Genomic DNA, 23,620 nt, shown 5'->3' on the forward strand with positions numbered 1-23,620 from the left:
CAATCAGCAGTAACTGACAATACATGCATCAGCACACGTCTTCATGAAAACTGCCAAAATACAGCAAAGAGGTTGAGCACATGCCCAGAATTCAGGTTGCTATCAAACTTTTATTCCAATCTTATTTTCACTGCCTAAAATATTTCCTAGAAATTATCATTTCCCTTGACAAAAAAAAGGTGACAAAGAAAAGAAATCATTTCCATTCTAATTCCAATTAGAGCTTCAATAATAAAAACATCCCTCTTCCCCTGTACCTCACCCCCAAGAATGCTGGTATCTACAAACAAGCAAGTACTTTCTTCCTTCGTTTCAGCCAAAGATAAACAGATTGGATAAGTAGCATCAAACAAAGTCCACAAAACACAGTGGTACACTAGAAGGAGCGGGTCTAAATTCTGCCTGTGTTGTTCCCTGGCCCACTCAGGGACATCATGCTCCTTTGTCACCACATTCAAGAGCTGCTTTGACAACTGATCATTCTTATCCTTGCATATCAGGCATTCAGGAAGTATTTCCAAATTTCCCCTCCCTCCTCAATAAGAACAGACAAAGTTGAATTTAGACACGCAAAGTTAGTGATTTAATATTAGGGGCTTGAAGGAAAGGTATGATTTGTTGACACTTGCAACCAGCGTTCAATGTGGAGAACAACCTAAAAGCTTGCTGCCAGAACAAAGCCAGAATGTCACTGCTTAGACACAGCAACCTTCATTGTGCCCATACTTTTAAAGCCCTCAACTGCCTACAACAGAGTTGGGCAGGGTGATAAGTTTCAGGTTAATTTGTTGAAGGATACAAGCCTTGCCCTTTAAGGCATATACTACTACTGCAAGACCGTTTCTTCTGTGTGAACTAGCTTATTTAAAACTGCCTCAAATATTTTTTTACAAAATAAAATACTTCAGGTAGGTCCACACTACCTGAAGTATTTGGATGAGTAATAGTTTCTTCGGGCTTCTTAAAGAGGCCAAATTATTATTTTCTAACTTCACTAGTCATAAAGACTGCATAAGACACTAATGAATTAAGGGTCCAAATTGAAAGAAATTAACACTTAAACGTAAGCTCCCACCTTGATTCTAAAACCACCACAGCTTCAAGCATCTTCAATGATACAGGTCAAATTATTAGGTAATCATTTTCACAAATCAACAGAGATACCTCTCCCGTTCTTCTCTTTCCTGTCTCTCCCTTTCTTCTTGTTCTTTTTGCAGGCGGGCCTGTCGTCTTTTTTCAGCTAGAATTTTTGAGGCTTCTTCTGCATCAGTTGTTCCTGCCGTGATCTTCCCTGGGAGAAGATGACCAAGGGTGGAAAGTTAGGCAGGGAACTGAGAGTGTCCAGCACTTCCACGCTCGAACAGAGGCTAAAATGGGCCTGGTTCACGCTGGTATGACACCTTTACTTTTCAAAAGCATAGAGCAGCGTTTTCAGCAGGTAGAATACGGGATAGGTAAGGGCATCCCTGGATTTCAACATTTTCACATCCTCATTAACAAGTGTTTTTCATACATGGGTAACCCTGATGAAAACTATATATTTACTGGTTCTAGTATGTACCTTTACACATGCTCATAAACCCATGACTGAGCAGCTTCATAAAAAGAATGGTTCATCACTGTTTAAAAGCCTCATGGACCCATGACACCTTGCAATTTTTTCTTGCAGTAAGACTCACCTTCACTATTTTCAGTCTTTCCTGCAGAAGGCACATGCTTCTCAGAAGCCACCTGGCCCGCCTCATCAGTGCGTGCTCCTGTGGATTTTTGATGGCTGACATTTTCTTTCTCCTTGTCTGCTTTCTTTTTAGGAGTTTCCTGGTTGAGATTAGAAGTAGCACGATGCTTCACTGGAGAAGCTGGATATTGTTTGGCGTTTTTAGGAGACTGAGGATAAGTCTTTGCAACTGTCCTGATGAGGGAAAACAAAAATAAAAAACAGGCCATTCATTATGAAACTTGGAATCAAGTTCCATCTTTACGTATATCATTCTTTCTTGTCTCTGGCTACACAGTAATATCGTTTTTTGTTCAGCAGTTATCCGGGCTGAAATGCAGGGAATTGCCATGCAAGTGCAAATGATTACAGAAAATTCTCATTTAAAAAGACCAGTAATACTGTCCAAGTTGTAGGAAGAGATATAACATCATGTACTACCTAAACCCAATAATTTTCATAATGGCCATTTCATAACAATTTTGTCAACATTATTGTATTCAATAGTCCATCTCAACATTTAAAGCAAAGCTGTGGCTGCTTTATCTCTGCAGCGATTATAAGGAGTTGCAATGTGCTGCTTTCATCTGAATACAGTCTTCTCAAACACGGTCTTTTTGAAACAGTATCTGATTTTCTAAAATAGCACCAAATATTACTATATACCGAGGTAAAGCTGGGCACCACAAAAAGCGACAGAGCTGACCGAACCACTGTACAGCCAGGTCCACTGTTTCAGTTAGCACTTTAATCAGTACCAACACAACAGACTCAAGGCTCAAGACTCAGCCCCTGCAAACTTTTACACGGCTGCACTTGTGGTGATGGCAATGCACAGCAGCAACGCAGCCAACAGCTCATTTGGCTGTTGCATACTTTAGGTGAAATGATAACCTTGAAGTCATCTCTGGGAAAGCAGAAGGGTACTTGATATTCACTGAAAATACATGCACATTAAAGACAACAGATTACAAGGAAACATAAAACTACACACAAACACCATTCACTATTTATGTAACACCACTAACTAGCACCACATACTTGTAACATCAAGAAAGGCTGGGCAGTGTGACTAAGTGGTATGGAAGTAGAGAGATTACAATCTTAAAATAATGATATATGTGAGTTCCATTAGAAGAGATAATCTTATATTAAATTGAACATTACACAGGTAGTTTTAACCTTCTTCATGGATATGCAATTATGGTATAAATGTATTATTCCTTATCACTTTTTTCATCTACACAATATAGAGTTTCATACACAACATATCTTGACTATACACTCATTTTGGCAGACCACAAGCATAAAAACATGGACAATGGCTGAAAATTAATGAACTAGAGGGGAAAGATTTGTATAGATGTAGCTACAGTATTGTGTGGCCAGAGACTATTATAACCAGAACAGCATTTGCATTACAGAACAGATAAAAATTAAACATCTTTCAATTCCACCCCCGCCCCCAATTCAAGAATTCAGAGAGGAAAGGGTTCTTTTCTAACATACCATGCTGCATGTGAAAGAGGTTGAGACACCAGAAACAGGGAGCTCATTCAGAGCTGCCCAGTTTGCGGCAAGGAAAAGACTGCAGAGTATTGCACCACCCGTACTCTCTTATTCCCACTGAAGAGCCATCACAGACTCCAAAAAGCCCTTGGGCTGGTGAAACAGTAGCACCCAGCTAAATTTGAAGTTCAGCTCAGGTACCCTCTGCCTGCAGGCCCAGGAGGTCCCTGTCAGCTCAGATCCTTGCCCTTGGTCCTCGCCTGAGCTAAGCTGCAAGTACGCCAGTACCCGGCCTCCTAACCTGCTGATCCTGACTGATGTCCTGGCTTGTCCTTGGACCTGCCTCATTAAGGCCTCTGATGGCTGTCACTGGACTCCTGGCTGACCCTGGTCACCATCACTAGTCCTGCCCTGGTCACTTCTTTTGTTTGCTGTGGGATGGGGACCTCTGGGTGAGGTCCCTGTCCTTGTCTGCCCTGCTGCCAACCACGGCTCCTGGCTCACCCTGCCTTGCAGGGCAGCCTGCCGCTGCTGCTCCCTGACAGAAACAGGCTTTAGAAGATGTGGACAGACAAGTCTGTTTCCAGGAGAAGCCATGAGATTGGTTGGTGTTGACCCAATCTGGTTTTAGCACTGTCTTTAGTTTTTTCTTTAGGATATAGATGGATTCCCAGGTCCTCCTAAAGACAAAGGCAGAGATTTCAAGGCCCGACCTACATATGTACATCTTGCCTGTGCCTCACCATTACAGTAATTTCCAACTGCATCTCATAAAAATATAACGTGTGAATAAAAAGCAAACAACCTTTCTTATGTTTCTCTGCAGCACAGAGGATGCTTCTTCCTAATCAGACACTTCTTCAAAGCATAGTCCCTTCTTGCTCTCTTTGGTTTACATTTCCAACTTTACCACAAATTCCTTGCAAATGCTTTTTGTTTAACTTGTTGTGACAGGAGGAGCAAAACAGTCACATAACTAAGGCTGAGTCATTTTCAGTATTAGCACAGAAGTAATTGTTCTCTAATAAAGACATGACAATCAAATTAAAGAGGTTGGTAGGAAGCAGTCTAGTCATGAGAGCTATGTATCTTGCACTGCATAGGAATTAGAGCAGACTGGCTGCACAACTTACCTGTTGGACTAGAAACATGTGCTGAATCTATTATTTAAGTAATGCACCTTTGAACTTTTAGACCTACAGAAATTTTTTCTTACAGCTCTTTGGCCAGAAGAACAAGAAACGAGTATGGCTTTGCTTGTTTTAAAGCAACTAAAAGAGAGAAGCATATAAAAGACTGATTACTGCAAGGACAACAACAGTGCAGTGCGAGGAGTGAAAAGCTGAGAAACCCCATCAGGAATAAGAATATTTTTTCAGAAATTTTAAATCATTTATTGAATGCCAGTAGAAAGTATTAAATGAACACTGTTTTCCCCCTTGTATTTAAAACATATTGTCAACTCAGCATCTTTAGCATTCCTAGACACAGGCAGAATTGTTACTCGAAAAAACCCACTCCTTCTAATAGTATTTAAGTTATGCTACTTTTTACCAGGAGGGGCCAAATTTGACTGTGAAGACAGAAAAACGGGATTATTAAGGGAAAAATGTATAAACGTTTGCATAGGGGTCTGCTTAGGTTTCAAAAACATTTAATTTTTGCCTTGGGGGAAAAGGAAAAAGATGTAGTGAAACCCTGGTAAGAATGTGGGAACACAGAAGCGTGCCTGATGAGGATCAGAGAATTAAGACAACTACTCCCCAAAATCCAAGAAATGGTAGCATGTTAGTTGTCTGCAAGTTCGCTCATCTCAGTCACTAGATTTTACAAGGGAATGCAGAAGTACAGGAAGCATCTTCCTCCCTCCAGAAGGTCTTAGTTTTCTCACCTAACCACCTTGTGTTGACATGGGGGCAGCAGCTTGTAAGAAGCCATTCTCATCATGACCCCTACGCGCACTGCAAGAACCTCTGTCAGGTCTGAGGATCCACTGGTCCTTAGATTACAATGGCTCTTATTTAATTAAAAGAGGGATAGCCCATACTGCAGAAGAACGTCTCAGGAAGAGCACAAGAGGGGTTCTGAGCTTACTTTTGCTAAGCATAGAAAATAAAGTACACAGAGAACTCATGAGTCAGAGGTCACATCCAATTTTGTCCATAAACAGCAAGGGAGAGAACAGCATGCTTTCTTGAAAAGCCAGGTACATGACAGGTCATCAGTTATAGCAGTTCAGAAGGCTGACTTTAAATCAGAAATCTGCAGCAATGCCAGAGCTGCATTACTTTTTTCCCCCATCTCCCTATTAAGTCAACAAAAGCTCTGCTGAAACCACACCAAGGACTGGTGTGTTCTCAAGCCTGCCTTCTGAGATTCCTCTGATCACAAGCTATTCCTAGGTTCACACATTTTTGCTCTGCTATCTGTGATATTTTCTCAAAGGCAGTTTTCTTTCACTCTTAGTTTTGATTTTTTCTAGCCAGAGAGAGATTCATTTCTCTTTTACATTTCTTAAGAGCACAAAATGTGCATAGGTCTATAGAATAGTTATTTTGATAGCTGCATTATTACAGGTGTTTGCAAAATCTTGAATTGGCCCATTCTCTAGCTAGCTGCTGAAAAAAAACCGGAAAATAGTCTTGATCCAACATTCTAGCCATTGTTTTTACCTTTCCAAGGCAAAAGATCAAGAGTAGTAAATGTAGCAGATACCAAATAAAATCTAAAACTAGGTCACTGCAGGACACAGAAGCTACTTCTGTGAGGAATTCACCACATGCAGACACCTTTCTAACAGGTTGTTTTTAAAACTTTTAAAAGTTTGGGCTTTTTTGTGCTACTCTAGGTTCATATTTCATTGGTATTCTGTAATTTAATTAAGCGTGTGCATTTCTGACGTCAAAGTGTGTCCTAATGCCTGCAGTGGGACGTTGCCCCAAAGAACCACAAAGTTACGGGTTCAGTTAGTGAAACTGTGAGCAAAGGACAGTGACACAGACTGGGAACTGGAACTGAACCAAGAACCACCACCCTCCAGCAGCACTGCAGTCCCTCTTCCCTTCCCCCCTGCCCCTTTCTCCTTCTCATATGAGGTAATGCTTTGGCAAAATCACGTAACATAGAGGCTCGTCAGAGCTTTCCATTTTTATTCGCTGGCTTATACGATGGCTTATATGAAGACACTTAAAACTAAATCCTACTTCCTTGGTTCAGTCAGGTCCCATTGATTTCAAAGGGACTACTTACCCAAAGGCATATGAAGGACACAGCCTTTATTGCTTTGCCAATCTATAAGATAGGACACTTACCTATTCTCTGAGGGATACTGCAGGAATAAACTGATTAATGTATAGATCTTTGAAGATGAAGCATCAAAAAAAAAAAAAATTACCAAAAAACCTGGTATTATTGATCTTGTGAAAGATCTGAAGAACAGGAGCACTTTACACAATCAGTGTCCAATAGCAATTGTAAAAATAAGAGATAATTTCTCAATTATCCCAGCTCTCTCATCCATTAACTTTCATCTTTGCCAACTGATCCACACTGGATTCAAAGCAATAGCTTTGGGTTTCTTTCTTGTGTGATGTTTCTTGATACATTTACGTTTTCAAATAACTTCAAGTTTTGAATTCCTTCCTTGCTTTTCATTATTGCTCAACATATTTTTATTTTTTCCCCCCTTTTCAGGCCCATATGTGTTCACTCATTTTGTCTTGGATGTTATGTTTTGGGCTCATCCTTTTTGCTTTCTCAGTAAAATTTGCGCCTTCAAACATTTGTATTTTGTTTATGTAATTACTGCAAATCTATTCTGCCATCAATCACTGCCTCTCTTTAGGTTGAAGTTTTATTGTCTTGTTTGAGCCTGTTTCAGCTACTTTACCGTGATAAAAAGAGCTTTTTAATTAATAAATAATGAAATGACATATAAAGAAGACAAGCGACTACCACTCACAAACCAAGATGACAACTGTGAAGAACTAGTTAACTAGAACAATACCAAGAAAACTTGAATGTCAAGTCACATGCTTGTAAGAAGAAAAGTGCATACAGCTAATTATCATCTAAATCACTGGCCATACTTGATTCTTTCCTCAACAGCTTTCGAAGGTAAGGTGCTATGCAGGATCACAAACTACTAATGCTGTACAATATGTAGTCTTATTTCTTCCAGGGTATTTTTTTGGCCATATGGTGTGCTGGAAGGAGAAGGATTAAACTTGCAAAAGATAGTCAGGTTTGTAAGCCGAATGAATATTTGTCTACATATTTAGTCACATTAAAATTACACTAAGTTTCACAGTTAATTTTAAATGAAAAGGTAAGATTATACAATCTAAAGGAAGGTTCCAAAAGCCTGACTGCCTATATTTAAATCCACTGATCAGCAAGATCGTTATCTGGCATTCGAGTTCTATGAAGAAATGCATATCTTTATACAATAATATAATAAGGTGATCAGGACGCCTTTTTTATTTTATTTTAAATTTCTGAGGGGAAGTTTTGCGAGTGCTGAAGCAGAACTGTCTTTCTGCAGTCAGTAATAAACATGGATTTAAACTCTATTTACTGTATCTCTCATAAGGTCAAGGAGGGTGTTCTAATTGGGCCATGTTAAGATTAAATGCTCAGTAATACATTTCTAGCAGTGGTCAGAATCAAAGAGAGGGAGGAAAAAAGAAAAAAAAGGGTAACTACTGTGGCTCACAATCACAGAGTAACCTACCAGTAGGCTTCTTAATTCCTCCCTACAAAATCTGCTGCTTCTTTTAAAAACAGTAGTTTATATTCCTTATAGGCATGAAAACATTTTACTATAAAAAGGTTCTCATAATTTGCACCTCAGGGAAAAATGTCTCCATCTTTGCCTAACCTTTTATGTAAATTAGCGCTACAGATTAAGACAGGGCATACTTTTTTTATGAAGCACTAAACATCAGTTTGTTTCACAAAATCTTTTTCTTTTTTTCCCCCAGATGTCTCTATGATGAGCTATACCAACCTTTTCAATGTCTGCCCATTGAGAAGTGCTTCACTCTCAGCAATCCATTCCCCACCAATCATTTTGCTTAACTAAATATGCCTCTTGGTATGTCTTTTACACTGGCTGAGTGAACTGAAAGATGCATTCTGAACAGGGAATATCAGTACTTACAAACTAATATACCTTTTTATAGCTCAAACTTTCCTCTGTACATTTTGGAGTGCCACTAGACAAGGATCTGCTCAAAATCGCAATGAAAAAAGCTGATTGTCATTAACATTTCATATCGTTCCATTCTTCACAGAATTTACGTAGTTCAGAATCCGATGACATTGTGTATATAATATTGAAAGTTTGAGAATTTGCAGCCCTATAATATGAACCAAGAGTCCCAATTTCCCAGTTGCATGCAAGGGGATGTCTAAACCAGACAGAATGCCCAGAGTCAGATGGTTTCCTGTATTTTGTCTAACACCAGATTCACACAGAAAATCATCCTCCGTTAAAGGGCTATACACTCCGAGCTGAAACAGAAAAGAAACACCAGCTCATTTTTGAAGCAGAAAAAAACTTATCAGAAAGGAGATCATCAAGACTGGTTCAGAATATGGCCAAGTTCAAATTAAAATAAACAAATAAAATCAGACAAAAAGAGATCATTTTCAAGACAGAAGCAGGACCCCATAAACAGGGTCTAGGGAAAAAAAAAAAAAACCACCAACCAACCAACAAAAAAAAAAATCAGACAACTACTGTAGACCACGACTACTTTAGCATACATCTGCATTTGAGCCAGACTTAATATCCTGTTCTAAGAAAGCTGAAGACACATTTGTTTAGACTTGTGAGTTGCAAGCTGTGGTACACAGACTATAGTTTTGAGTGTCTGCAAAAGACAACTAAGAAAAGCAACTCAATTGCTAGTAAGCCCAGATATGCTATAGGTCCACAACTCTGCATGAAAAAAAAAAGGAACAACAAAAAGCAACAAACCCACAGAGGTCTGCAAATAAGCAAAGATTAAAACCGATGGTTTAGATGACGCATATTTAAGTATATTTATGGAACCAGATGGTCATGCCAGCAATGGGAAATGCATATTATAAAGGCTGGAATTTCTAGTTAGTATTCACGTTCTGTGCATTTCTTCACATTAGGCAGAGTTTCTTCAAAACCAAATAAAACAAAAGCATGTTTAAAAATAAACGTTAAATAAAATTTCACGCAAATTATGAAATGCACCGTGATAATTTCAAAAGACTGAGAAAAAGGCAGAGAAGTGTCTCTAGTGACCACTAACGCAATTTTAAATATATTGTATCTGTTCATCTACATCTCTCTCTCTCCCCCGTCTGTATATGTATAACTAAAATTAACTAGATTTTACACAACACTTCAAAGGACGTTCCTCAAGAATCTATGTCTCCTTTATAGGTACCAAGAAGCTCACAGCATATTAGACCACTAATAAGAAAGACATACTTAGGTGTCGCAGGCGATGCAGATCTTCTGGACATGGCAGCAGGAGAATCAGACCTTCTTAGAGGAGATCCCATGCCAGATGATGAACCAGGTGTTGCGGTTCGCTTCTCTTTCTTTATCTTCTCAGTCTAGAAACACAGTTCATTTTAGTTTCCATAATTAGGACCAACACATCAAAAATATATTTCATAGTTTTATCAACAAGATGGCACATAAACAGATTTGTGTAACAGACATTTAAGACAGAAGTTTTTTTAAGCACCAGCTCACAACTGAGGTGCATAGCTTTTTATTTTACATAAAACATAAAGAAATGCAACCATGTCTTGCATGGACATAGTATACAAGTTGCAGATAAGTAACACCACATCAGAGCCTCTCCAAGAGTTCTTGGGAGCGGCAGTGGCACTGGGCGGAGTTTTCAAAATCATCTAAATGCTCCTGCAACACCTCTTAAGAACTGGCCAGTAGCGCACCCAGGCATCTCGCAGCAACGCTGCTGGATGTAACACTGTGAATCACACCTAGGAAAGACACTACACAAATCTTTAGCTCCCAGCTTTGGTCCTCTCACTTGCATCTAATCTAGATGGCATGAATCCCCCTACTATTAAGTATTACAAGACGCAGGGCCTTATGTGAATTTTACAGCCCTAGCATAAATTTTTTAAAACATGCCTTACGTTGTGTAAGGTGAATGACTTGCCTTTGCTTTTCTGGAAACTACAGTGGATCAATAATGCATCTTTTAAGCCAACAGCGTTAAAAGTCTCCACAGAAAGAGTTAAGCAATTGGTATAAAACAGAGGCATTGTCAATACACTTGGCAAGTTTCCGAAATATGTGAAGCTTGCTAATTAACCAGCAAGACTGGATAGTCATGCTCAGAAGAGAGATCCTATTTGTCATCTCCTTTCCCAGGAGTTACAGGCAAGTCGAGACACACGCACCAGTGCCAGAAATCTCAGCTCCCTGAAAATAAAGGTGTTGCTGTTCCAAATACCAGTGCTCCACATTGATTCCCAGGAGGAGGAAGGTATTAAAATGCTGCTAAACAGGAGCACGAAAGCAAGAGAGGCATGCAAGGCTTACTTTCTTACTGCTGTTTCTTACAACGGGGGTAGCACCTTATTTTTATGAATGTAAAGGGAAAGATAACAACCAGAAGCCGCATCAGTTTACCCAGAAGTGAAATCAAAACCATTGCAAACCCACCTGAGTAACTTCAGCTGCAGCCGCCCCTTTCACGGCATCTGAAGTGGAGGGCGAAGTTGCCTTCTTTCTGTCGGTGCTTCGGGTGGGGGAAGGCTTGTAGGGAGATTTAAGAGGACTAGCTGGTGCTACACGAGGACAGATATGGAATACTAAAGAGTTATAGTACAATAGCAAGAGCAAAAGGGAGCACAGACAGAGGAAGTAAAGGAGAGGAGAAAACAGCATACTTTCATGTTACAATGTTCAAAGGTAGTTTTCAAGGTTTTTTTAAGTGTTTCAAAAGATGACATTCTATAACACATTCAACATGGTCCCATGCTTACTAAAAATGCCTCAACTGAAAGTAACATTTTATAGGACTTTAACTTTTTTAAAAAATTATCTCTAAAATATCGCTCTCTTGCTCGTGTACCTGAATCACCTGACTATGACCGTGATTCTTTTCTCTTCTGAAAAGTCCAGCTTCCTTTGCATATGATAAAAAGAGTAATCAAACAATTCTAGTTGGGTGACTTTTGAACAAATACTGCAAACCAGGAAAGGTGACAGAAGAGTAGGGATTTTTTTTTTTTTTTTTTTTTTTAAAACCTGAACATGGCAAAGGCTCCTAAATACCTTAATTGCTTTTCAATATAATAATTAAAAAAAACCAAAACGCAACACAAAAAACCCCACATACACAAAAAACCAAACCCAAACCTAAACTAAATGCTGTTGTAGGTATTTAAGTTATTTTTATTTGTGGTAGACATCCGTTTGAGTGCGACACATGCATTACAGTTTACAGGGCAACCCTTTCTGGGTATTTTTTTCTTTATTTGCAATATGAACAGGATTTTTTAAAAATGGAATCTTTTACTCCTGTTTTTGTTCATATTGCCTTCTAAGATGAAACTTTCACATACATATAGAACAATCAACAGAGTATATGCTTTATTAATAAGACAGATACTAATTGCAACCATGTGACAGTGTGTTTCCAATTTTATTCAACTGAGGTCAAGAAGGATATTGACTTTGGAAAAGCAGTAATTATTCTCAAATGTAAAGGAATTCACATTTCCAATTTTTTTTTTTTATTGTGGGCAGTCCTATAAAATTTCTTATGAAGCCTTTTTGTATGCTTTTAAGTTTAACTGGACCTGCGTACTCTTTGACTGACTTCCCAGCAAGTCGGCAAAAGTTCACTGAATATTAAGAAAAACGTTCAGAAACTTAATTACTGCTTAAGTATTTTTACTTCAACTGTAAAAAAAAAAAAAATTATATCTGTCCAATAACAACTGTTTGCCTGAATATCTTGACTCAGAGCGACATTAATAATGCATTGCCCTAGAGAAAGAGTCTTAAATTGAGACTCCTCATTTCTAAGCTTACAGAAAATGCAGGAGCAGAGCAATTTTGACCGAAACATAATGACAGAAGGCACAATATGAGCTCCTGAAAAAGGAAGGACCCTCTTCCCTGTTCAGGAAACGATTTCTATGGAGAGAAGTACACCACAAATGGGAGATCTCCCTCAACCGTTTTGCTGGCAATTACGGGCAAAACCGTCAATGGCCAGTCTGAGTATTGATGCTGTTTGCAACCTGTGCCACAGCCCGATTGCCTTGCGGCAAATGACAAGAGGATGCTGGTTCAGAGAGCTGTTCCCAGAATCAGCGCTGCTGGTTCAGCTGAGTGAACTGCAGACCAAATTGTACCCTTGTCAGACATGCCAGCGTGCTACTTTAAAGATCCTGCGATGAAGAGAGAGATAAAGCTGGGAGTTTACAAACAAAACAAGTGGCAAGGACAAAGAAAGTTCCTACTGATTTCCTCAATATCAAATACAACACAGAAAACAACATCTGTAGGTGGCCCCAGGAATTCGCCTCAAAATTTTAAGCAGAATATACTCATCTAATTTCAAGTTGGCTTTTGTTCGGTCTTAGCAGTAGCTGATCCCTGAGCAGTAAGCAAACTGGGAATTTTCTCAAGGGCCAGGTACAGTATGACAGCATTTCTGCTTCCAACAGATGCTGCTTTTAATGTAGAAACAAGGGAAGTAATTTCAGAGTCATTCAATACCGGTGTCCCTATGCACTGCAACAAAGCAGTAAAGCCCAAAGGAAAGTAGGCTTACTTTGTAATTAATTTCTATATAGCTTTGTACTAAAAGTACAGATGCAGGACCTGGGCTTATTTCAACCATGCTGTATGAAAATACTGATCATAAAGATGATCAGTCTTATACTGTCTAACCAGTTTTATCCTGGAAAAAAAAACATTTCCTTTTGCACACAGGCATTTGGGTGTGGCGTTTGTTCTTTTTTGTTTTTACTAAAAGCAAAAAAAAAAGCTGGTAAACTTTTGTCCTTGTTTCAGCAAACCCTGTGACTAGGTACAGCTTTATAAGCGGGAACTACTCTGGAAGTCAGGCACTCGCCTAAGTATTAGTAGGACTGAAAACATTAGTTTTGCAGATGTTTGCAAAATAAGGGTTTTATTAGAGTGCCATTTACAGATAGGAACAGTAACTATCATCCCTAATTTTTAGTTTCTTAAAGATCAATAATTTCTGGAACTGACACCTTCCTATCAGTGCCTCTGTTTTTTCCTCTAAGTAACTATCATTTTATATGTGTATACACACACACACACACACACATATAAATACAGACACAGTCACACAGTTAAAGGCAAAAAGTAATTTAACAGCAAACAACTGGAACCTTAGTAAAAATAATTAAGGCTCAAATGGTACAGTGGGATTTCTGTTCTACATACTATTTGGGTATGAAAGGGGATGACATTAACATATCAAATAAAGCCTCTGAGATGTGTCACACACTGATCTAAAAACTGTTTCTTAAATGAATATATTCAGTTTTCCATTGGCTTAGGTTTTAGTGATTTTGTTAATTCCGTTTTTTTGCTTGCTTTTTTAAAAACGATGTTCTTTTTAAAAAGACATTTAGAACAAGACAGACAAGATGCTGTGGTTTTTTTTCAAGCTTTTAAATACGCTGCTATCACGAACAACTTAGTTCATTGCTGATTTTGTACTATCATGTAAATTGTCATTTGGTTCATAGTAGTCCATTTCTTTCATCAACTACTCAAATGCAACCAAAAACATACCCTAACTATTTCAAAGTGATTCATTCACATTTTTACCTGCATTATTGTACTGCTCGGAAAGCATTAATGTACTTCTGCTTCTGGCTAAAGATGACTGTGTGGGAGTCAGCAGTCGAGAAACAATAAAGTTTTCCATTGGACTAAGATGCATGCGGTGAGCTGAAGGATGGGAGCAAATAAAATAAAATTTAAAATGCAAAGAAGTAAAACAATGTTACATTAAAATAACTGAAACAAAATGATGAAATGATTAAATGAAATGAAAAAAAAAAAAATCTTGAAGTGTTTGAGATTTTCATTCCCTCTGAAAACAAGGTTTCTAGTTTCTCCATAATTTTAAATTATTTTGCCACCTGCACAATGAATATAGTAAGGGTAAGCCCGCGTTGCATTTTGTTCTTACACAGAGGCACGTTCCATTCTGCAAAATGGTTGCTTTCATGACTCAGCATGAAAAAGGTTTGCCTTTTTCCCCAGCAGAAAAGGTGAAACATTTGGTATAACAGCGCAGCTACTCACTAGCGTGCCAGCCATACCGGACTGCATTTAAAATTTGCAGTCTCACTGTATTATATAAGTCTTATTTATACAATATGCCTGCATTCCTTCCTACTCCATAAATACAAGCGTCAACCATGTAAGAAAGATATTTATAGACGTTCCTATTACATGCATATATATAGCCATCTATCATAATAACCTCAAAGCTATTGATGAGTTTTCATTAAGTAATTCAGAAATGAAAGTAAATTTACCTTCTCTTTTCATTCTAGAAATAAGCCTTCATTGTCACTTATTTCAGTTAATTTTTTTTTATTACAGTTCTAAAAAAAAAAAAAAAGGGAGGGCGAAGGAAAAAAGACACACAAAACAAACAAAAAAAAATTCCAAGGAGTTCACAGTGGGGTAAACCCTTCAGTCCTCTCTGTAGTGTTTAGTAACCACTAATCCCGCAAGATGATCATCTTTTGCTGAGCTTCTGATGGATCAGGGTTTCAAATCAAATTAAAGGGCTCTACAACTCTGGTCACCAGATTGAAGTCTCCCAGGTGGCTCATCAGACATACTTCTGCCCATGGTACATCCCATGTCTATTGCTGAGCCACATGTTTGGTTTGCTTGCTCTTCATTATTTGGCTAGAAGATCACAAGCTGTACAGTTATAGGAAATTGCTGCAGCCGCAGCATCTACTTACAACCCCGTTTGCTGGAGTATCAAAAACGGAAAAAGAATCAGTAAAAAAACCCACAGCATTTATCGCTGGCCTAGGATCTCCGGCATGGCAGCGGAGTCTTGGGACAGGCTGCAGAACTATTTTATTGTATTAACTCACATACACCCCCCACCCCCCTCCCCAAATGTTTGAGTTCTTTTGAGTAATAGACATAAGCGAGTTACATAGCTATCCAGACAAGAAGAAGTGCTTTAAGCAGAAGGAGAGTTTATGCTGGTAGGAGACCAGCATATTCACTTGCCTCTGTCGGGGGAATGTGTTATTGCCGCTGTGGAGGAGGAGAGGCGCTTACTGATTGGCGATTCCATTTGCTTTGGCAGATTCATTGTAGAAGCTGAAAGTTTGTCACATGCTGCAGAGAGACGCATTGAAGATATTTGTATTCACATCACAGTGTTGATAAACTCCCAAAATTAACCTCACATTTGTACTCCTGGCCCTTGCCACTGCTCGTATCACTGAATAAGGCATCAGATAAGCTCCTTCCGACTGCTGCATTTTGTAAGGCATGCTTTGGGATGCAACTTTTCTGCTTGTGAATTCAACATTCCAGTTTTACGACAGACTATCTTTTATACTGCCACAGGCAAATAATTATGTATCAGGTCTGAACGAGCGAAGCCGTTCTGATACAAGATATTCAATATCAGCAAAAGCAGAAAGTTGCCTCAAGAAAGCAAACTGCACACAACAACTCTGAGCTCCTCATCTCTATTCCCTGCCTCCCCTCTACTTTCAGTCTGGAAGAGCTGGGGTAGACCTCAGGTGTTATTCTAATACAAAAATGAAATAACCAATATTTGTGTGTTCTCACGATGACAACTCACTGTTTTAATAACTGATCTGGCACCAGCCATTTGGCTTTATCTTTTTGTGCTTGAGAATATTAAAAAAAAAAAAAAAAAAAAAATTGTGGTACTATCCCAAGTGCTTTCATTTTTCTTCTGAAATACTGTGTATTATATACACAGTACATTAATACAGTGTACTAGTACGTGATGATCGCTGCAGGATGCTTAGAAGCTAAAAGCATAGATGCTTTGTCCTTTAAATTTGAATTTTATTTCTTTCAAAACAAAAAATATTTTCAGCTGGAGACATACATGCGGCCCTAATTCTGCAGCCCCTAAGTTACTGCATTCCCTATTATATCCATCGAAACGTTGCCTCAGTGGGGTCTGCAAGGGTTTGCCCCATCTGCTACAATAAACAATACAATTCTCTACATTCGCTTTTTTAAAAAAGCGGGTATAATGCTGGTATGCTGCAAAACATCAGTTGCACATCCAAATCTCTTTGTACATGAGCAACAATTGGTACAAACATTTGAATCTGTTTGCACAGAAATAATAGTTCTGCGAGATCATGGGCAGAACAACATTGACTGTGCATTCTGCAGGAGTAATATTCAAGCCTAGCTCCTCCTTTGGGGGGAGAGCAGGAACCTAGTTCTTAAAAGCACGGGGTGTGTTATGTTTTCAAAATGCCAAGTACATTTGCAATCAAAATTAGAAATCCTATATGCAATCCATTCTTAATTTTGGAGGACTCATCTACTTCACAGTCTTTTTATGAGAATAATAATTAAAAAAAAAAAAGATAACTGAATAAGATAAAAGAAAAGAAAACAAAACACGATTGCCTAAACAAAGTCAACTACTCGAGTTTGCTACAAATAGCAGCTTGGCCAAAATCCACTTCAGGAGGCTGAAAACATAGCATGGCTGTTTATACCAAATTTGCTTGTTCTTAAAATATTGCAGAAAAAGGCCCTTGAGATGGAGAAAGAGGACTGTTTTGATGAAACACCATCTCCATAACACATTTTCTCTTACTGTGCAACTGAATTTTATCTTTTTTTTAAACACCACCTGCACCTGTTCACGTCCATTAGAACTGTCAAATATATGCGTAATTATATTTACACACACACACACAAACACAGAGCACCCACAGAATTAACAGAGATGAGAATCTGAGTGGTAGAAGTCTACAGTTAGTGAGAAAACCATGAAATGCCTCTAACTGTGCTGGAATGCGAGGCATGCACTGCTCCACCATGGCAAAATTAAAAAGAAATTAAAAAGACATTTGGTCCACATCGCTAAGGGTAATGCCGTAGAGTACCAGACTGAAATAATAAGAAAACAGTGGTTAGGAAGGACAAGATCAGTGGATGGACTACAGTGATTAGAACAGTTATAAACGAGACATGATGGTACTGTGATTCTCTGAAATACCATTGAAGGAATCAGCAGGAGCAGTAGAGGTCACAGGGTCTGGAGGAAGGGTGTTGGCAGCTAAACCTAGAACAGGGGGTGGGGTATTTTCTGATTCACCTACACAGCAGAGAAATCAGAGCAAAAAGAGGTGAAAGAAATTACTGAATAAATTGGGGGAGGTGGAATCCAGCATAAACTGCATCACAAAGACAAACTGGTTTCTTTGTCAAAGTATAAAAGACTTATTTTATTACCATATATATTTAATTTCCTGGCTTTTTTGATGGCATACTGTGAAAACTATGATGCGAAACAGAGTTTGCTTTTTTAGAGTTAAGTATATTTACATACTTTTTAAAAAGAGAGTAACTGTCATATTTCACCGTCACCAAAACATGGATATTTTTCCCCATAAAAAGTTTATTCAAACCTGACAAATTTAAATAAATTTTATGATTTAAAACAGAAAACATGCATCTTTTTGAAATATAAAAGCAGTACATGACCGATTATGTAATAAAAAGAATTTGTTCTGAAGCCAAATAAAGAACAGCAGCAACAAAAAGTATGTGGGAAAAAAAAACCAAACTATTTTAAACTGCACATGCTGCATAGTCATCTACAAATTCCAGTCAGGTTTTTAGAAGTACCAAACAAAAACAGATCATCTTTTGCAAGGCTTAGACAGCACCCAGTCCTTTGGTGAATATTAAATTTGCTAACTGTGTGCGTGGGAAGACAATGCAGGGGAAGAGAATAAGGGAGAGAGCATAAATTTTAATTTTAGCATTTATCATCCTCCAAACTCTACTCTATTAAAATGATCTGCATTCCTGAAGTTAGGAGTGACCTTTCTCCCCAGAAGGTATTAGACACAGGAAGCCTGGCAAGCAATTACAAAGCATTTATTCACGCCCCAAGGCAGTAGCCCCTACAGTACCACCCTAACTATAAAATGCATCATCCTTACTATCTCCACAACCTCATGCATTTTGCACTTCAAGATCTGCAATGCAGGCAGCCTGTTTCACTTACCGTCTCTGCCTCCCGAGCCTGCAGCCAGTGCTCCTCCCCACGACCATCGCTTCTGCTTCTGTTCCAGCTGCTGGCTGCGTTCAAGGGACCGACGCATCATGGCTTCTAAACGCTCCTGGTTATATCGGTACAAAACCAGAAACAAAATCTGAATCAGTTCTTTGGGGGCTTTTTTTTCCTCCTTCTGAAACCATACTAAAAATACACAGTTCCCCTGTTGCTTCATGCAAGATGACTGCAGGAGCTTGTTTGCAATAAAAGAAAAAAGGACTGAATAAAGAAGGTATCAGCATGCTACCTACCTCCAGATATGTGTATCCTTTGTCTGCAAGCCACTGAGGTCACTACAGAGGCCTAAGTAAATAACACAGGTTGCATCACTGCCTAGCATCTGCTGCTGCTGGTGAGGCTGCTGCTGTGCTCTGGACTTAATTTGTGTAAGAATAATGCTCGACAAGCATTAACTCCTTCTTGTCTATGCAGACCTCAGGATTTTTTTCCACCCCTTTCTGAGCACAGCTAAATTGCTGCAACGCCAGTGGCTCCTCCTAGCCACCCAGATAAATGATCACTTCAAACCCAAAGTAGGTTACTTTGCAGGATGCCCAATTTATTTATTTATTTTTACAAAAACTCCCTCCCTTTCTTCCACTATGTTCTTTACACTCCAAGCATTTAAGAGCTTCTGATTTTTTTTCCCCCTGTGTATTTTTTTAGTGCATGGCCAGATTGTGCTGTTCTGAGATTCCCCCCACCCCCCGCTCCACCCCCACGTTCTTCTCCATGGCTTGATGAGTTAGGATTTTCAGATGAGGAAGAACACGAAAGAGATTTCTTTCCCTCCCCAAATCCTGCTCTGCCTTTTACTTACAGCTACGTATGGTCACCTTATTCCCTCTCCACCACCTCCTAACTCTCACTCAAAGACCTCCACTCAGTTTTGTCCCCACCTCCTCCCTCTGCTAGTTTCTCAGTAGTTCATTGTTGTGGCAATGATCTCTGCACCTTTTCTTTTCCTCCTTTCAAGCAGATAAAACCTGATTCTTCCCCACCCACCGTTCCATCACCTACCGCTCTCTTCCTTTCCTCCTCCCAGTACCTCATTCGCATCTGGCAACCTCTTCACCCTCACATTTCAGCAGCCCAACCCCTACTGTGCAAGATGAGTCTACTCTTGCTGCCTCCAACTCCTGCCCCAATGGTTTTTAGCCCTTTGATCCTATTAGTATTTTTCGTCCTGTTATTTACTACCTTTGCTATGTCCTTCTGGTCTAGTATAAAACCCCTGCTCTATCCAGCTTCATGCTCTTGATCCTGCAGGTTTCTGTGATTACATCATATCCCCTTCGATTTCTATCAGCCCCTGGTATGTCTCCAGTATCTTTTGGTAGCTCAGATCAACTGCACAAGAAAACCTCTCCTGCATCTCTTGGCCAGACTACTTTCTCTCACTGATTCATTACTGTAGTCTAGGTTTCCTATTCCCTTTCCCTGAGATATTTTACCACAAAATTTCAGTCTTTGTTCCAGCATGTCTCCTTCACTCTCTGCACTGATGTTGAGCCTGTAGTCTCTGATGGAGCTCTTTCCGCAGATCAGACCCTAACATCAGGCACCTCCAGTAACTACCATGCCTGGAACTTTTATGCGTGTACCTGTAAACTTTATGTTACCTTCCTGGGGCTCCGTCTATGGTCGCTGGCCTTCTACAATGCCAGCTGCCTTCTCTGCAGATATTCTGCAGATAACCAGAAGATGATGATCTTCTGGTTATCTGCAATATATTTTGTCTCTTCCACATCTTTGAAGAATCTCTTCTACTACCATGATTTCCAGTAATTTACTTCTGACCTCATTTTTTCCACCTCACTTAACCCTGCTACCAATTATCCCTCGTTTTCAACAGCAAGCCACTACCTTTTGTCCTTAAGCTCTCTTCCCTTAATTTTTTTTACAGAATACTTGTACCATAAAGAATTCCATTATATTACCCTCTATACAAAGAGTGAAAAAAGGCAATTCTTCTGTCCCTGTTACCTTTCAGCCAGGTGACCCACCCTGCTGTTACAATTTCTGCTGCCATCTCCAGGAAGACGATCTTTCAGTCATGTGTTTTGAGCGCTCCCTTCAGTTTTGTCTCCCTTCTACGTCTTTAGCTCACGGTCTATCAGGTAACATCGTTCAAAGACCACTGAAAGCAGGCAACTGCTTTCCTGCCCTCCCTCCCCCTTTGTTCCCCCCTTCTGTCTAGTCAGTGCCATCAGTGTCCAGGCAGGCACACAAATGTGTGCTCTGCCTCTTTCCTCCTCCTTTTTCTCCCTGCAGAGCAAACGCCTGAAGCATCACAAAGCTCAAGCACAGCCTCTTCTGCAACAGCACAGAAACCCCCCCAGTTTTGAATACCGATCACTTCTTGTCCGTACTTCGGGCGTGAAAAGAAAGCGATCTTCCAGTCCCTGGAATCCAAAGTCACTCCCCTCTGATTTAGTTTGATACAGTCTTTCTGTCTTGTCTCACTACTTGATGATGCAATTTTCACATTTAAAACCTGTGTGTGCTGGCTTTGCATTTCAAGTTCACACTTTTTGCCTTCAGCTTCCCACTTCTCAACATTAATTTAAATCTGTTTGAGTCCCTTTTCTGTATTTACTCTTTCCAAACCTCACCCCTTATCTCATCAGCCATTCTCTGCAATCTGCTTCTTTTCATTACTTTCTTCTACTATGCATCTTGCCCCAATATACCTTTCTATCCACACTCTTTACAAAGGAAAATGACCCTCCCATTTCTTTCTCATTAAAGCATACACTTATACAGAATCTATCTTTCTTTCCATAGCTAATGAATATTGTTATACATTAATCAAAAAAGATAAGATGAAAGCAGTCAAATTTCAATTATCCGGGTGATTTATGTTTAGGGTTTTTTTTAATGCTGCTTGGAGCAAGGACCAGCAATATTCTGTAGCTTGCAAACCACAGAATACACTTATACCACCTACTATGAAAGTGCTGTTTTAAGAATAAAATGCATGATGAAACAGATTAAAGAAATTAAATGATTTTTCATACATATTTCAAAGCCCATGCTACCTACAATCTCAGGTTGAAATCTTCAATTACATGATGTGGAGAGGATCATTCATTTTCATTTGCAAAGAGCCTTTCATTAAAGCACTATAGAACATAATTATTAAACCTCATGAACCCCTGCAGATATAGCTTAGATAAAGAAAAATATGAAGGCCTTTTTTCACAAAGAAAGGACAGTTATTTAAAAAACATTTTAAGTTAGCACAAACCTAAAACACCAATGAAAACAATAAAACACATGGAAGCATAGCATAAACAACTCATACATTAATAATTTGGTCTGTGACGAAAACTAACAAGACAAAGCATTCCTTCATCAGCAAACAAGGTGCAAAACCCTTCCTGTCTATGTTATAAATGAAGTACCTTCTTAAAAACATATCAAACTATCCATGTGATCCTCATTTGGGAACTCTAATAGCTATAGATAGAGGAAATAATCTCTGCACTAAAGATACAGTGAGCTTCCACAAAAAACTATGAAGTACAAGCTTTGCATGTAGGTTAAAGTAAGAATGAGTAAAACCATAAAAAGAGAGCCCTCTACTGCTAGTATCTAAAATATACATGTTACTTTCCAAAATCCATAGTTATTCATCCACCTTTTCCTCAGACTAAGCAACACAAACGTTTGCACTGTCTGAATTAAAAAACAAACAAAAAACCCCCCACCAAAACCAAACCACAAACCAATAGTGAGAATACAAGTAATTTGACTGAAGCACTTTCCTTTTCTCTACATAAAGCACGACGCATATGTGAAAACAAGGAAAAAAATTTTATAAGTATTATGACTTAAAATAATTTGTGCAAACAATTCTAAAACCACCTGCCTTATATCTATAATACAAACATCTAAAAGAGCCCCCAAACCCTCTTCCTCTTCACTTCATATATTCATCAGCACTGTATGTACGTAGCTCACTCTTTCCTGATATTAGCAGTTGGCTTCATCTTTTGAGTGGCTCTTCCACATAGCAACAAAAGAGCTCTGTTATTTTCTATTTAAAGAACGCATTAAAAAGCAATACAGTATTTTTAAATTTAACTACCCTTCTGAATAGAATTCATTTCTACTCTCAACCAATTACAATTACAGGTGTGTAGAAAGGGAAAATTTATTAAGGGTGTGTGCATCAATGAACAACATGGGACAAACGAAGGCTCTGCATTAAGGTACATGGGGAGCTGCAGCAGCAGGTCATGGCAAGGGGGGAGTGGAGGACGGTCGGTGTCGTAATGAGGACTAAACTCTTCCTCTCATGTCCACCGCACAGCAAATTGAAAGACTGCTTGCATAGCAATCTCAGACAGTTTGCAGCAAAATCTTTGTATTACTTGTGCAACTGATTTCCACTCAGTATATGAATTGCCAAGAGATGTTTGGAAAGCGGTTATTATTTCCATATATTATAATTCAAAAAGTAATTAACTTTGAATTATAATATAGTAAGTAATTAATTCTATAACATCTTGAGAGTTTTCACTCTCCTGTGTTTAAGCGCATACTTTTTACAAATGTAACAAATAGTTCATGTGCACCAAAACAACCTCTCCAATGCCGCAGGATATTCTTTTCCATTTAGCAGTTGTTACATCAATCTTTCAAGTCTGAGTGCTGGATTAGATCTGATGCTGTCTACCAGTAGCGGTTCATTTAAACGTGAGTATATTGGTAGGATCAGTACTAATTTTATCCATTTCCTTTTTAACAAAATCTGATGGTTTTATTAAAGCCTTTGACTAGATGGATGTTATTGCTCTTATTCGCACTATCATCCTCGGCATGGCCGAGTGATGTTCATATTGTCTTATGGAATACAAGAGCAGCAGAAGAACACAGCTTCTACGGAGACTTCCCAATACCCTCTGTACAGCTAGACATTTATTTGCAAGGTATTTCCAAGTCACATGGGAGTTCAAGATAGGGAAAGGAAAAAAATTATTGTAACTGAACAAGGAGTAGCTTTGCTTTTATCCAGTCCCAAAGCCACTGGCTA

General features: G+C 38.9%; 1 protein-coding gene across 1 annotated transcript in view; it reads right to left on the reverse strand.

The window, feature by feature from the left end:
* The window catches only part of MAP7D2 (MAP7 domain containing 2), a gene marked incomplete at both ends in the record, with an annotated part of 85,816 nt that overhangs the window by 5,392 nt on the left and 56,804 nt on the right, over positions 1-23,620 (reverse strand). Inside the window, 8 exons of the mRNA XM_082304503.1 lie at positions 1,165-1,291; positions 1,680-1,912; positions 9,699-9,826; positions 10,914-11,062; positions 14,073-14,195; positions 15,513-15,623; positions 17,512-17,610; positions 18,529-18,643. Of these exons, the coding sequence (XP_082160629.1) occupies positions 1,165-1,291; positions 1,680-1,912; positions 9,699-9,826; positions 10,914-11,062; positions 14,073-14,195; positions 15,513-15,623; positions 17,512-17,610; positions 18,529-18,643 (1,085 nt within the window). The remainder of the gene's footprint in view (positions 1-1,164; positions 1,292-1,679; positions 1,913-9,698; positions 9,827-10,913; positions 11,063-14,072; positions 14,196-15,512; positions 15,624-17,511; positions 17,611-18,528; positions 18,644-23,620) is intronic.

The sequence above is a fragment of the Platalea leucorodia genome (genome assembly GCF_965183815.1).
Source record: "Platalea leucorodia genome assembly, chromosome: 2".
NCBI lineage: Eukaryota > Metazoa > Chordata > Aves > Pelecaniformes > Threskiornithidae > Platalea > Platalea leucorodia.